The sequence below is a fragment of the Asparagus officinalis genome, chromosome 10 (assembly GCF_001876935.1).
Source record: "Asparagus officinalis chromosome 10, Aspof.V1, whole genome shotgun sequence".
NCBI lineage: Eukaryota > Viridiplantae > Streptophyta > Magnoliopsida > Asparagales > Asparagaceae > Asparagus > Asparagus officinalis.
The window spans coordinates 37694206-37708497 of record NC_033803.1 but is presented as its reverse complement, the minus strand read 5'-3'; the positions used below and the strand labels follow the sequence as shown (position 1 = coordinate 37708497).

The following is a 14292-nucleotide window of genomic DNA, read 5'->3' as shown; positions in this document are numbered from 1 at the left end:
GTCAAGTCAAGGTTGTACTGTGTGTAAGTTAGGTGGCTATAAGTTTAACCAAGATAATTCACATATTTATTTCGTGATATGGGTTAATTTTGTGCATGCCAGTTATTTGTTGTTGTTTAATTGGTTTCATATGGAAGCTTGGTTTGCCTATGTAATTTCTATATCTGGGCCACACTGGAAATCTGCGTACAAATGATCGTGAGCACAGGCACGTAGCATCCAAGCTGTGTATCTCATTGTATAGATAAAAATGACCATATGAGTAAACAGTCTGATAGATTTAGGCATATTGAACAAATGATAGATAATGAGAGACAAGCTCATGTGTTAATGATAGACAATGATAGATAATGATAGATTTAGGCATATATAGATAAAAATGACCATATGAGTAAACAGTCTGATAGATTTAGGCATATTCAACAAATGATAGATAATGGGAGACAAGCTGTGTATGATGTTTTGCATTGATGTATCGAAGATTCAAAGAAAATGATCTTCCTCCTTTTCCTCGTTCAGGCATCTATATTGTTGAGACATCCATATTGCTTTGTTGATACTTGCTCTCTCCTTTGTTATCTTGATCTCTCTTTTAGGACCTCGCAGTATCAGATGATTGGTATAATTATAGGGATTAATCAATCTCGCAACTTTTATAAATCACCCGGTTGCTGTACAGGTCAATTTCTATTAGGACGACCATCAGGCGCTGTGTGAGATAAGTCCAAATGCCTGTGCCTGCTTCCTGTGGTTGTTAAGTGCTTGGTTCCTTATGAGGTGGTTTTGCACCCTTTCCTTCCCTTTTTGGTTCGCTTCCGGTGGATTCAGCGTGACGCTAGGTCCACTCTGTTGGGAACTGCCAACACTGTCTACATCTAATGGGTTGAGATATGTTATTTGCAGGAATTCGTTAGATATGTTATTTGCAGGAATTCGTTAAGTATTGAATTCTTCCATAGTAAACTGCTCATGAAATTATGAAAAAATTGAGATTCAATAATTGGGTTCATCACTAGTAATCCTATAGTTCGCAATTTTAGTCATATCATATATATAGTAATATATTTATATATATATATATATATAAGTATGAGAAATTGGTATGCTTTGGTACCGAGTAAAAAAAACAGCAAATTGGTGCTTGGTAGTGATGTGTGCAACATGCCTGCATCCACTCACTGACCCATTAGTGAATTTGTTCCAACATTTGAATGAGTGGAGGGGGATTTGACAGCCTGCAGCCTACCAAGCATAATTTTTTGTGGCTTGGTAGCCAAGCATACCCATATCTGCATCACTCTCACTCTCTCGTCGTCTCAAAGAGCTCTCTTCTTCTCTATATGTATTATATATATATATATAATATATATATATATATATATATATATAATAATATATATAGTAGTTAGTGGACTATGTAATCTTACTGGGTCAATATCTAGCTAGGTTATATAGATAGTTTCAGATTAACATTTGCTGAAATTTGTCGCTACTTACTTGCAGAAGATTCATCAGTAGAACTAAGATATGCTTGTTTTGATGACAGTTTCATTGATAAATCTGATTCTATTGTACTCAACAAAGCAGGCGGCAAAGGATCCTGGAGAGGCATTGAGGAACTATTTAGCATGAGAAATACCGAAGACATGGAAGGTCTATCAGCTGGAGCTTCTTGAGCACATAACAGTCCAATTTGAATGCATCTAGACACCTCATTTCTCGAGTAATCTTCACCCAGTGATGGGTCAACGATCTCTAATGATTTTCCCTTTCTCCAATGCTTCCATGCCTACAGTAAAAAAAAGTGACCTCTAGCATACATAAATAGACTATTAAACACTTAATATTAAATTCAAAATAAATATAACAAACAATTATTTTAATACAAGATTCTAGTCTTTATTAAGGTGGGGGTCCATTTGGTTAGGTGCTTTTTGTCGCGCGCATATGCGGAAGCGTGCTCGCTCACCAAACAAGTCGTAAGTACGGGAGTAGAATAACCAATCACACACGAGCACAATCCAAAACTAAATTACGATAGATCAATCACAAATACAGAGATATACGTGGTTTGGCAATTTGCCTACGTCCATGGGGAGAGGATAGGGAGATTCCACTAAATCAAGGAGAGTACAAAGGGTTACACAATCTCACAAAACTCACAAACTAACCCTCAACCAAAGCTCTCAACTTGCTCACAATATCTCCCTCTCACAATGCTCAAAAGTCTCTCTAATCTCTGATTACAAATCTCCTCTTTTTTTTATCCTAATCTCTTCTAAAGCGTTCCATATATATAGAAAACGTAAAATCAAAGCAGAGTAGGAATTTTAAAACAAAAAACAAAACAAATTAGGAATCCTAATAACATGTTACCAAAACAGATTAGGAATCCTAATCACATGTTACCAAAAAGATTAGGAACGTGCTATCCAACAATTCTCCACATCGGCGAAGTATTCCCAAAACTGAGCCGACACCAACATAAGCACCAATGCGTCGTCTCACCAAATTCGGCTGCACTAATGTGGTTGCCTACGTACCCCCTCTCCCAAGGGATCAAGTCGGCCGTAGTTCATCCAAATGGTTGTCAACGGCCTCAACAATCACGAATGTGCAACAAGTTTCGACAATGATCAAACTTGTTGCTCGGAACCACCTTAGTGAGCATATCCGCCGGAGTATCCTTCGTATGGACATTCACAATCTCCACATCGCCATCTTCAAGAACATCTCGAACGAAGTGATAACGAACATCAATGTGAACAGGTCAAAATGAACACATACCCCGTAGTAGACCGGCGCTTCCAAATCTCCGGCATAATCTGAATCAACATAGCCAATGCACAACTGCCCACTTGTAGTGTCTCGCTCATAAACCAAACCAACATTGAGCGTATCTCGAATGTACCTCAAAATCCATCTCACGGCGTCCCAATGACCCACTCTTGGATCGTGCATGTATCTCAAAACCATGCTCATTGCCTGTGACATATCTTGCCTCGTACATACCATCGCGTACATCAAGCTCCCAACCGCGCTCGCATGTGGAGTCTCCGACATCAACTCTCGATCTTCAACTGTCTTCGGTGAGAGGTCAGCTGAAAGCTTCAAATGGGCTTCCAAAGGTACACTAACTGACTTCGTATCCATGCTAACATGAAATCGCTGTAGAACCATTTTCAAATAAGTCACCCGTATCAAACAAATTTTGCCCTTCTCTTTGTCTCTATCGATCTCCATCCCCAAAATACCATTAGCCTCACCTAAATCCTTCATCTCAAACTCTTTTGAAAGATATGTCTTCAACTCATCTATATAAGACCAGTGTCGAGGAGACTGCTTCAAACCGTATAGCAATTTCTTCAACCGACAAACCAGGTTTTACTTTCCTGTTGCTCAGAATCCCAATAGTTGAGTCATATATATTTCTTCATCAAGATCACAATTAAGAAATATCGTCTTCACATCTAACTGATCTAACTCCAATCCATACTGTGCCACCAAAGCTATCAAAAGCCAAATCAAAGAATGCTTCACCACCGGAGTGAAAACATCATTATAATCAATACCTTCCTCCTATGCATAGTCCTTCACAACCAACCTAGCCTTGAACCTCAATGGGGTGCCTTCAATGCCCTCCTTCTTCGTGTATACCCACTCACAACCAATCGCCTTTCGCCCCTTTGGAAGCTCAACAAACTCACATGTATCATTCTTGTGAAGAGACCACCCCTTTGGAAGCTCAACAAGCTCCCATGTATTATTCTTGTGAAGAGACTTCATCTCCTCCTACATAGCCACCTACCACGAATCAGCCTCCGAACTCTGCTCGGCCTCTCTGAATGTAGTAGGCACCATCTCATCGATACTCTCCACCAGAAGTGCATATGTAACTACAGTGTCAGTATACCATGCTGGCATCCGTATGTCTCTTCTCTGTCTCTGAACCCCAATAGAATCCTAAACCTGAGTCGTCGGTCTCTAATCCTACACAACTATACCCGTATCCTCCTCGTCATTGCCGTGCTCGCCTGACGTCACCTTAGTCGGCACTCTAATAGATATTGTATCATCTGCACAATGTGGAGCTGCATCAATCTCCACCACCTGCAATATCTCCTCTATCGGGGTGCTCTCCACCTAATGAGAGCTGGGAATATTCAAGATAGAAATCTCATCAAATGTGATGTCCCTACTCAGCATAATCTTTGTATCAACTAGATTCCATAACTTATATCCTTTGACACTACGCTTAAATCCTACAAATATGTGCTTCCTAGCCCGAGGTTCCAACTTATCAGTTCTAACATGTTAATATGCAGGGCAACCAAATACCTTGAGCTCGAGGTTGTCATTCTCCTTCTCTTTAATCTTTGGACAGTCTATTTTCCAATGCCCTTGTTCCCTGCAGAACGCACACTAGTTCTTCGCTAACTGGTGACGACGTCTTAACTTTGACATTCCTCTATTACAACCTTTTGAATATGGGCTTCTACCTCTCGTCGACAAGGTCTCTCCTGAAGTACTAGCGTGTGAAGTCTCTTTGTCATTCCTCCTCAAATCATAGTTTGTCAAAGCATTAGTAACTTCACTATAGTTGAGAGAAGACCTCCCATTTAACAAAGTGAGCACGAAGGTATCATACTCCTCATCCGGTAAGGAGCCCAACAAAATAATTACCTTGTACTCATCCGATATCTTCTCATCAATATTCGCCAAGTCCGACAATAACTTAGTGTAGTTGTTCACATGAGCCGCTAGTAAGGTGCCTCGGGACATCTGAAATCTGAACAATCTTCGCAGCAAGTGCTAGCGGTTCTCAACACTCTTTGTAAGGTACTTATTAATGAGAATTTCTCACATCTTTATTGCAGACGTCACCCTAATTATATTATACTTTAATTCCTGTTTCAAACAGGTTCTGATCACCCCACAAGCGTTCCTATTCATCTTTTCACATACTGTCTCTTCATATTTTGGTGGTCTCTCTTGGACCATGATGGTCTTCTCCAAATTCTAAGCACTGAGCGCATCTTGAACGTCGTTCATCCACAAACCATAGTTAATCTTGCCGTCATACTTTACCACGCTAATTTTGGTGTTCTGAAAACCAACTTGGACTATACTCGTCATCATGCTGCTTTCACTAACTTCTTCACCCATACTCGCAAACTCCAAATTGTAAAATAATAAGAAATTACCCAACTGAACCCTAGATTGAATTCCAAATAGACTCCTAACCACACGAGGAAAGCGAGATCTCCAATGGTAACTTCAAATCCTATCTCCATCGAAGCCTAGAACTCCAAGAACCAAGCTTCCACGACGAATCTTTCTCCACCTAATGCTAAAACCTTAGATCTGAAATCTGAGCTGTGATACCAATTGTCGCGCGCCTATGCGGAAGCATGCTCACTCACCAAACAAGTCGTAAGCACGGGAGAAGAATAACCAACCACACACAAGCACAATCCAAAACTAAAATACGACAGATCAATCACAAACACAGAGATATATGTGGTTCGACAATTTGCCTACGTTCACGGAGAGAGGATGGGGAGATTCCACTAAATCAAGGAGAGTAAAAAGGGTTACAATCTCACAAAACTCACAAACTAACCCTCAACCAAAGCTCTCAACTTGCTCACAATATCTCCCTCTCACAATGCTCAAAAGTCTCTCTAATCTCTGATTCCTCTTTTTTATTTAATCCTAATCTTTTCTAAGGCGTTCCATCTATATAGAAAACCTAAAATAAAAACAGACTAGGAATTCTAAAACCAAAAATAAAACAAATTAGGAATCCTAATAACCTGTTACCAAAACAGATTATGAATTCTAATAACATGTTACCAAAACAGATTAGGAACCTGCTATCCAACACTTTTTATTCATCTCGTGGAGATTCCTTTATCCCTTGCATATACAGTTTGAAAGCGTGCTAAGTTTGTATGTACGTACTTGTGTGTGTATGTTTGTGGAAAAAATGGTTTATTTTGTTGTATGAGCAACACAACATGACGAGGTCCATCTTGCTAGTCATATTGGAGTAGGTAACGCTTATTTATTGGCAGCTTATTTCACAAAATAAGATAGCAGTTCATATCCAATGCTTCTTATGTATTTAGTGTATATACATACACTTGAACATCATATGTTTGACAATAAGTGGATTCGCTTGTTTGCTTCTATGTCTATGATTCTATCTTTAACAAGGTAGAACCTAAGTATACATTCATACTTACATAGCTTAGAAGATCTTGGCCATGTTTAGAATCATGTTTGAAGATAATATTCCTGCTCCCAGTCACAATCTCCAAAACTAGAATCCCGTAGCTATATACGTCCATCTTGGTTGAAAATCTCCCACGCCTTGCATATTCAGGTGCCATGTAACCACTAGAAAGGAAAGGGAAAAAAAATCGCACAGGTCCAAACCAATTGTTAGAAATAATGGAAGTTGTAATAAGTCTATTTAAGGATGGACATACAAAGTTCCGACCACTCTTTTTGTGACGGCATGTGTTTCTGCTGCTCCAAATAGCCTAGCCAAACCAAAGTCTGAAATTTTTGGCTTCATGTTTGTATCTAACAATATATTGCTGGCTTTTAGGTCTCGATGTATGACTTGCAGGCGAGATTCTTCGTGTAAGTAGAGTAGACCTCGCGCAATCCCTCCAATAATCTTGAATCTTCTTTCCCAATTTAATTCTTTACATTTGCTGGGATCTAATACAAGTAAGATGAACAATTAATTAATGACCGTTTTGTTCTCTAATTGCATTTTGATACACGTAGGGGAGTATGAAAAATCATTACTCAAAAGTCTTGATTGTTTGCAATGGATATTGAAGAGTATTTGCATAGGGAATAAAATCCAACCAAATTTGTTTGATTGCGGATGGATTTTGCTGAGCATTGTTGACTAAAATCACAAATTTGAGTGAAATTTGCATAATTTTAGGGAATCACATTTTTGTATCTGATCCACATGACAACCCTAAATTTATGGCAAGAAAATTGTTAAGAAAACATTGTATTTGATAAAAATCTAGGATTTTAAAAACTTGTGGACCTCATTTTTTAAGTGCAAAATCTACCAAACGCATGGAAACAAATAACCCCTTAGTGATATAAGTTAATAAGCGATGTTAGGAGGCAATGAAAAAGGCAATTGATCAAGATAGAAATGAAAGTTTAATTACTCATTAGTACCAATCTTAAACACACATCATGATTATATTCCACCAAGGTACGTAATATGTTAAGCTTGTGCACTCCAGTTTTGATATTCCAACAGTTTTTATATGGAGTATTTGAATGCATATACTTGGTTCTTTTCGTTGCTTATTGCTCAATCAGTCAATATATTTTGGATATATGAGCACCTTTATTTTTCATGAACTGGAATATGATACACATCCTTATTTATCATGTCATGAGGAAAATTGCTTCACGTCCTTGTTTTCCGTGAAGAAAGTTGCGTGCATGTTGGTGTTTTTTTTTTTTTTTTTTGGTAAATGAAAAAATTATATTCATCTCCAAAAATAGGAATTTTGTACATCAAGAATCTCTACTCAACAGTGAGATATCAGAAATGAGACTATATTACATAAAAGCACAAATCTTAGGGGCATAGATCAGTTCGTGCACCTCCTGTCTGTGCACCTTCTACTCCTCAATAGTACTCTATATGGAGAACCCCCATTCCCTGCAATCGGCTGACTGAGAATTCAAAATGATAGTGAGGACATCTATCTTGATATTCTTCATTAAAATGTCAGGAGTTTTGCTCTTCAGATTGAAAATTCTGCAGTTTCTTTCATTCCAAATAGTATAGACTGTTGCAGCAAAATCCATCCTCTTAATCTTTTGTTTCATACCCTTACCCCTCAACCTGAAAATGAACCATTTCAAGAGGGTAGACCAGTCACAAGATCTCCATTTGAAGTTGAGCCATTCCATTATACCATTCCAAACCTTTTTTGACAAAGTGCACTCGAAAAACAGGTGATTTCTGCTCTCTGAGATAGAACAGTCACAAAGCTTACATACTGAAGCCTGAATAATTCCATGTCTAAGGAGCCTGTCTTGAGTTTGAAGCTTATTCTGGACTGCCAGCCATAGTATGAACTGGTGCTTTGGATAGCTTAAATCCTCCCAAACTGTATCATGCCATGCCACTTGAGATGTAATAGGTGACAGCCTGGAATAAATGTCAGAGAGCTTAATTTTTGATTTGTTGCAGCATGAACTGAGAAGCTGAATGAGGTTATCAATCCCTCCGCACATATCAATACATCTATCTCTGATACTCAATAGTTGTTTCCACATCCAAGAGTCTCCCTTTCTAGCTTTTACCATCCAAATGCTACTACTTTTCAGATAATTTTCATGGGACCATTTAATCCACAAAAGCTCCTTATTCATGTGGATACTCCACAGCATTTTGAGAGCAGTAGCAATGTTCCAAAGTCTTGCCGAGAAGATTCCCAACCCTCCATATTTCTTTTGAACACAGACATTTCTCCATGATCCCAAAGAGGGTTTAGAAGTATGTTCTGATTTGCCCCATAGAAAACACCTACATAGCTCATCAATTTTTTGTAGCACTTTTACTGGGAAGATGTAGCTTGTTGTCCAGAAAATTTGAATACCCAAAACAACACTCTTAATAACCTGCAATCTTCCAGCATAAGACAGAGATTTGTTCTTCAAACAATTCTGGAACTGGTTTGATATCCTCAGGAGTAGAGGGTTGCAATCAATGTAAGACATCCTCTTACTTATGAGAGGAAGGCCTAAATATCTGATTGGAAGAGAACCTTCAGGGACCCCCAGTGAATTACCAATCTCATGCTTGGTTTCATCAGATACTCCACCGTAATAGATAGAGCATTTTACAGGGTTAGCTTCTAAACCTGAGCATGCTCCAAACTTTACAACACATTGATACAGTCTATTCACTGAATAAGAATCCCCTTTGCAGAAAAGAAGGAGATCATCAGCGAACACTAAATGTGTTATATTTAGATTTTTGCACTTGGGGTGAAATTTGAATTTCTTATCCTCTTTCAACTGGTTCAACATTCTGGACAGATATTCCATGCCTAGAATGAACAGGTAGGGGGAAAGAGGGTCCCCTTGCCTTAGACCTCTTTCTCCCTTGAAAAATCCATGTAAGCTATCATTCAAAGAGATAGAATAGTTTGGTGTGGAAATACAGCATATGATCCATTTAATAAAACCCAGTGGAAAACCCATATCCGTCAGAATATCTTGAATGAAATCCCAACTAATAGAATCAAAAGCCTTCCTGATGTCTATATTGATCATAACTCTTGGAGACAGATTTTTCCTACCATAGTTTTTGACAAGCTCATGTGCAAGAAGGATATTATTTGATATTTGCCTGCCTTTTACAAAGGCACTTTGAGCTTCGTTAACTAAACTTCCCATAACTGCCTGTATTCTTGTTGCTAGAATTTTTGAAATGATTTTATAGAGGCAGTTACAACATGATATGGGTCTGAAATCAGCTGGGGTTTTAGGGCAATGCACCTTTGGAATGAGAGTGATCGCAGTAGAATTCAAAGCTCCTAAAAGCTTTCCAGATTTGAAGAATTCCCCAATTGCTAAAGTAATATCCTCCCCAATGATTGACCATGCAGATTTGTAAAAATAAGCATTAAACCCATCAGGGCCTGGGGCCTTATTGTCAGGCATTGAGAAGATGGCAGCTCTAATCTCTTCACTTGTGACAGGTTTAGAAAGCTCACTTGCTTGATTTGAATTCAGACATGCTCCAGTTTGTATAATATGTTTATCAGGTTTATCAGTATGGATTGCTGTCCCCATTAGACTTTTGTAATAAGAGACAAACTCATTTACTATCTTATCACCTTCAGTAAGCCTGTCTCCATGGCTGTTATAGAGAATTGAGACTCTATTGTTGTGTCTATTTGCCTTAATAGCAGAATGGAAAAGATTTGTATTTCTGTCACCTTGAATACTCCAGGCAGTTCTTGCTTTCTGCTGGAAGAAAGAAATTTCATGATCCAAGAGTTTGTTATATATAGCAATAAAATTCCTTTCCTGACAGATAAGTGTATGATTGAGTGGGTCATCTTGAAGTTTCTTTTGAATTTCCTCCATTCCAATTTTTGCTCTTATGACTTGCTCACTTATATTATGAAAGTGTCTTCTATTCAAGGTCTTCAGAGCTCCTTTCAACCTTTTTAGCTTTGTGCAGACAGAATACATATGGAATCCATTGATTTGAGAACGCCAAATATCAGACACAGTGGGTAGAAAATCAGCATGTTTTGTCCACATATTAAAAAATCTGAATGGCTTTTTTCCATAAGAGCAGTCTTCATAAACTGAGATTATGCCAGGAGAATGATCAGATAGCCTGGGAACCATAAATTCCACATGACTAGAATTTAACTGTTGAATCCAGTTATCATTTACAAGAGCTCTGTCTAAACGGCTCCAAACTCTTGTATCCGGGTCTTGTTTATTGTTCCATGTGTAAAAACACCCCAGAGTTTTCATATGAGAGAGTTGACAATCATCAATGAAAGATCTGAAATCCAAAGTATCAGAATCAATAACTGGTGATCCTCCCAGTTTCTCTTCGTTACATAAGACTGCATTAAAATCACCAAAAATAATCCAAGGCATGCTTCCAATTGATCTATGTATAAGGGACAATTCTGACCATAAATCCTTTCTAGCTTGAACATTATTGTATCCATACACAGCTGATATGACACTTGAGAATCTTCCATCAGTAGATGTAATCCTGCAAGTTATCTGTTGGCTTGAGAGGTCCAGCTGTTGGATGTTTAGGAGTTTAGAATCCCATAATATTAGAATCCTTGCCTTCTCAGAGTTGGTCACATTAGAGAGCCATTCCCAATCTTTAGCAATTCTTTTTGTGACCTCCTTGATATTATTTTCCTTAATCTTTGTTTCCAGGAGAGAGATAAAAGACAAGTGATAAAGATGCAAGTGCTGTTTAACCAACAACTGTTTAGAGGGTTTATTTAACCCTCTCACATTCCAAAAGGATAAGTTCATTTAAAGAACAGTCCTCCTCTATCAATTATAGAGGGGTCAGAATCCAAATTTTCCAAATATAGAAAAGAATTACCAGCATTTTTACTGCCAGACTTTATAGTATTATCTCCAGATTGGGAAAAAACACCAAGAGAGTTTCCTGTCAACTTAGATTTATTACCTTGAACATGTCTCCATGGATTATATGCATAAGAACCATCAGATACTGGTAGTTGGCTATGCACAACATGCACAACCCCTTGTTCAGTTTCCATCTCTTGAACAGGCTTACCAGTACTCACATTCACTTCAAGATTCCTCCCATGCTGTAAATCATGTTCAAACTGTGGTACTCACATTCACTTCAAGATTCCTCCCATGCTGTAAATCATGTTCAAACTGTGGAGATTTACCAATATTACCAGACAGTTCAGGATTTCCTGTTCCCATGCTGTAAATCATGTTCAAACTGTGGAGATTTACCAATATTACCAGACAGTTCAGGATTTCCTGTGTGAGTAGACACAACTCCAGAATTTGAAGATCCCCCCAAAACATGCACCACATGCACAGGAGATTGGTAATTTCTAGTGATCATGTGCTCTTGTACTACAGACTTTCCCTTATTTACCACTTCATCTATTTCTTTATTTGCATGGAGTATGGAACCAGATTGACTATTGTTTCCAGTAGTTTGTTTCTTAGGAATCCATTTCTGCATTTTAGTTCTCTTATTGCAAAAACTGGTATCATGACCCACAAATTTGCAATAATCACACCATCTTGGCTTAAATTCATAAACCACCCTCTGATTATAGGATTTTCCATTTGGTCCTTGAATGGTGACATGATCAGGAAGGGGGGATGGCAATTTAATCTCTACCAAGACTCTAGCATATGACAGCCTTTGTTTATTTGCTGTTAACATGTCCGTAGCAATAGGTCTCCCAATTAAGCTGGCAATTTTACTTATACCTTTGGAATTCCACAAATTTAATCTCAGAGCAGGTAATTGAATCCACAAGGGGTAAACACACTCATCAATTTTAATATTTTCTTCATCTATCGACCAAGGTTTTAGTAGCATTGGTCTAGATCCAAAGAACCAGGGTCCCTTACAAAGAACCTCATTCATTTCATCTTTCCCTTTGAATTTAAACAGAAACAGACCTGCCTTTAATAGACAGATTTCTGGAGATTGAGGCCATACCTTGTGCACATAACTTTCCATAGCTTTGAAACTTGCATTCAAACCAAGAACCTGCCCCACAACAGATGAAGACCACATTGAAGCTCCTTCATTCCATTCCTCTTCATCAAAAACCACTGAATCAGTTGAGACAGAAGGCAGAAAATCCAGCACCATGCCATTTTCAGGCCTCCTGTTATCTGAAAATAGGCTACTCCAGCTCTTTGCAGGGATTTTAGATTTTTCTAAAAGAGGATCACAAGATTCTTCTGAATTGACTTTATTCTCCTTATTTCCAGTCAGTGAAACATCATTTTTGTTTGAATTCAAAGAATCAGTAGAATCAATAGATTTAATGGTTGAATTCAAAAGCACAGGCCCAGAGCTAAGTAAAGAACCAGATGGAAACTCAGAATCGGCCTCCTCTGCCCAAGAAACCCTAGCAGAGTTCTTCCCACCATTACAAGACTTTGAAGACTTACAGGGGTCCTCCGTTGGGGATAGCTGACGATCTTGAAACCCCGCCATCAACGAAAGATTTTGAGCTCCCTTCTTTAGAGAAGACATTGAATCAAGATTTGATCCATTTAGGGAACTTGAAGCTAACAAAATCTCCGTCATCGATTTGGATTTCCTCGCTCCTTTTGGACCCATCGATCCCATGGGGAAACTATCTTCATCCTCACTATCAACAGAATTAACATCCAAACAATCAGCATGATCGATCGGAGATGAGATAGAAGCTCCTAATCCCGATTTAAGGATCTTTTTCCCGCTAAACTTTTTCTTTTTCGCCATTGAAAGAACTCAGCAGTAGCGTATGTTAGCAGGAAAAATCGCCTGCTAACATGCGCTGTAACCGCTCCAACAGAAAAAGTTTTGCTGTGCACCGCATGTTGGTGTTTTTGCGTCTTTTAATTGAATTGATTAATTGTCATGGAGTCATTATTCTATTTAAAGTTTGAAAATTGTAATAATTTCATATAAACATTCTAGAAGTTTAAGTGGAGTTTTAGAGGGTTCAAGTGGAGTTGGCTATATATATCGATTTTTCAAGGGAAATACCAAACAAGAACTTGTCCAAGCTTCCGTTAGGCATGTAGTCGTAGATAACCAACTTTTCTCCTCCTTCCAAGCAAATCCCCCGAAGCCTAACAAGATTCCGGTGCTGAAGTTTGGCAACCAACAGAAGTTCATTTTTCAGTTCTTGTATTCCTTGTCTCGAGGTTGTTGAAAGCCTCTTCACTGCTATATCTTCTCCATTAGGCAGCATCCCCTAAATAACAAAACAAAAACAAAAAGGACGTTTGCCCCAAGGTTTTCTAAAAGAAATTGAACTAGTTCACAGTTAACCAAGAGTAGATTCAAGTTTTATTGGAGGGGAGCCATTCTACTGTGTATAATTACCTTATAAACTGCGCCAAAGCCACCTTGTCCAAGCTTATTGATGTCAGAGAAATTTGCTGTAGCAATTTTAATGATGGATAAATCGAAGTATAGTGATTCCATTCTTGATTCCTCTTCCACAGTAGCCATACCTAGAAAATAGTAAATTGTAATAATTGCTATTTATCCCTAGCTAGTCGTTTGAGTAACATACCATGGTAAGTGGAATTCAATATTCAAGCTAACACAACTAGTTAAATTACAAGGAAAAATTAAGTCTCTCCAATCAAGGCGATCCCTTAACTTAGAACCTTACTTTTTGATATAATAATGAATACATGTTAAAAACTTAAAAACTTTCCGCTTATCTTATGTTACTCAAATAGACATGATCTCCAAAGGTTTCTCTTCATGCAGAGTTAACTAGCTCACTTTTCAAGTTAGAGCTGCTTCAAAGCTGCAATGCTCAATTGTTTCAAAAGTATAAGTTAACATCAGAAATTTAAAGAGTAATTTAACAGCAGAACAAGCACATACTTCCAACTTGTATGACCTTCTCCAATTGGAATTTTTTTTTCAAATAAGACTAAATAAGCTAGATATCTTACTATAGAATCATTTGTGCGCGTATTATTTTTGTACCTACGAAA

General features: G+C 38.1%; 1 protein-coding gene across 4 annotated transcripts in view; it reads right to left on the bottom strand.

Moving 5' to 3' along the window:
* Nucleotides 332-14292, bottom strand: part of LOC109825586 (cysteine-rich receptor-like protein kinase 15) — a 51740-nt gene continuing 37779 nt past the window's right edge. For 2 of the 4 annotated variants that reach the window (XM_020392442.1, XM_020392443.1), the window contains 6 exons: nucleotides 13664-13794; nucleotides 13322-13532; nucleotides 6495-6732; nucleotides 6249-6402; nucleotides 1498-1789; nucleotides 332-875 (listed from right to left, as the gene is read on the bottom strand). In XM_020392442.1, the coding sequence (XP_020248031.1) occupies nucleotides 703-875; nucleotides 1498-1789; nucleotides 6249-6402; nucleotides 6495-6732; nucleotides 13322-13532; nucleotides 13664-13794 (1199 nt within the window). In that variant the 3' untranslated portion in view covers nucleotides 332-702. The remainder of the gene's footprint in view (nucleotides 876-1497; nucleotides 1790-6248; nucleotides 6403-6494; nucleotides 6733-13321; nucleotides 13533-13663; nucleotides 13795-14292) is intronic. The other 2 variants (XM_020392445.1, XM_020392444.1) reach the window with 2 other exon arrangements.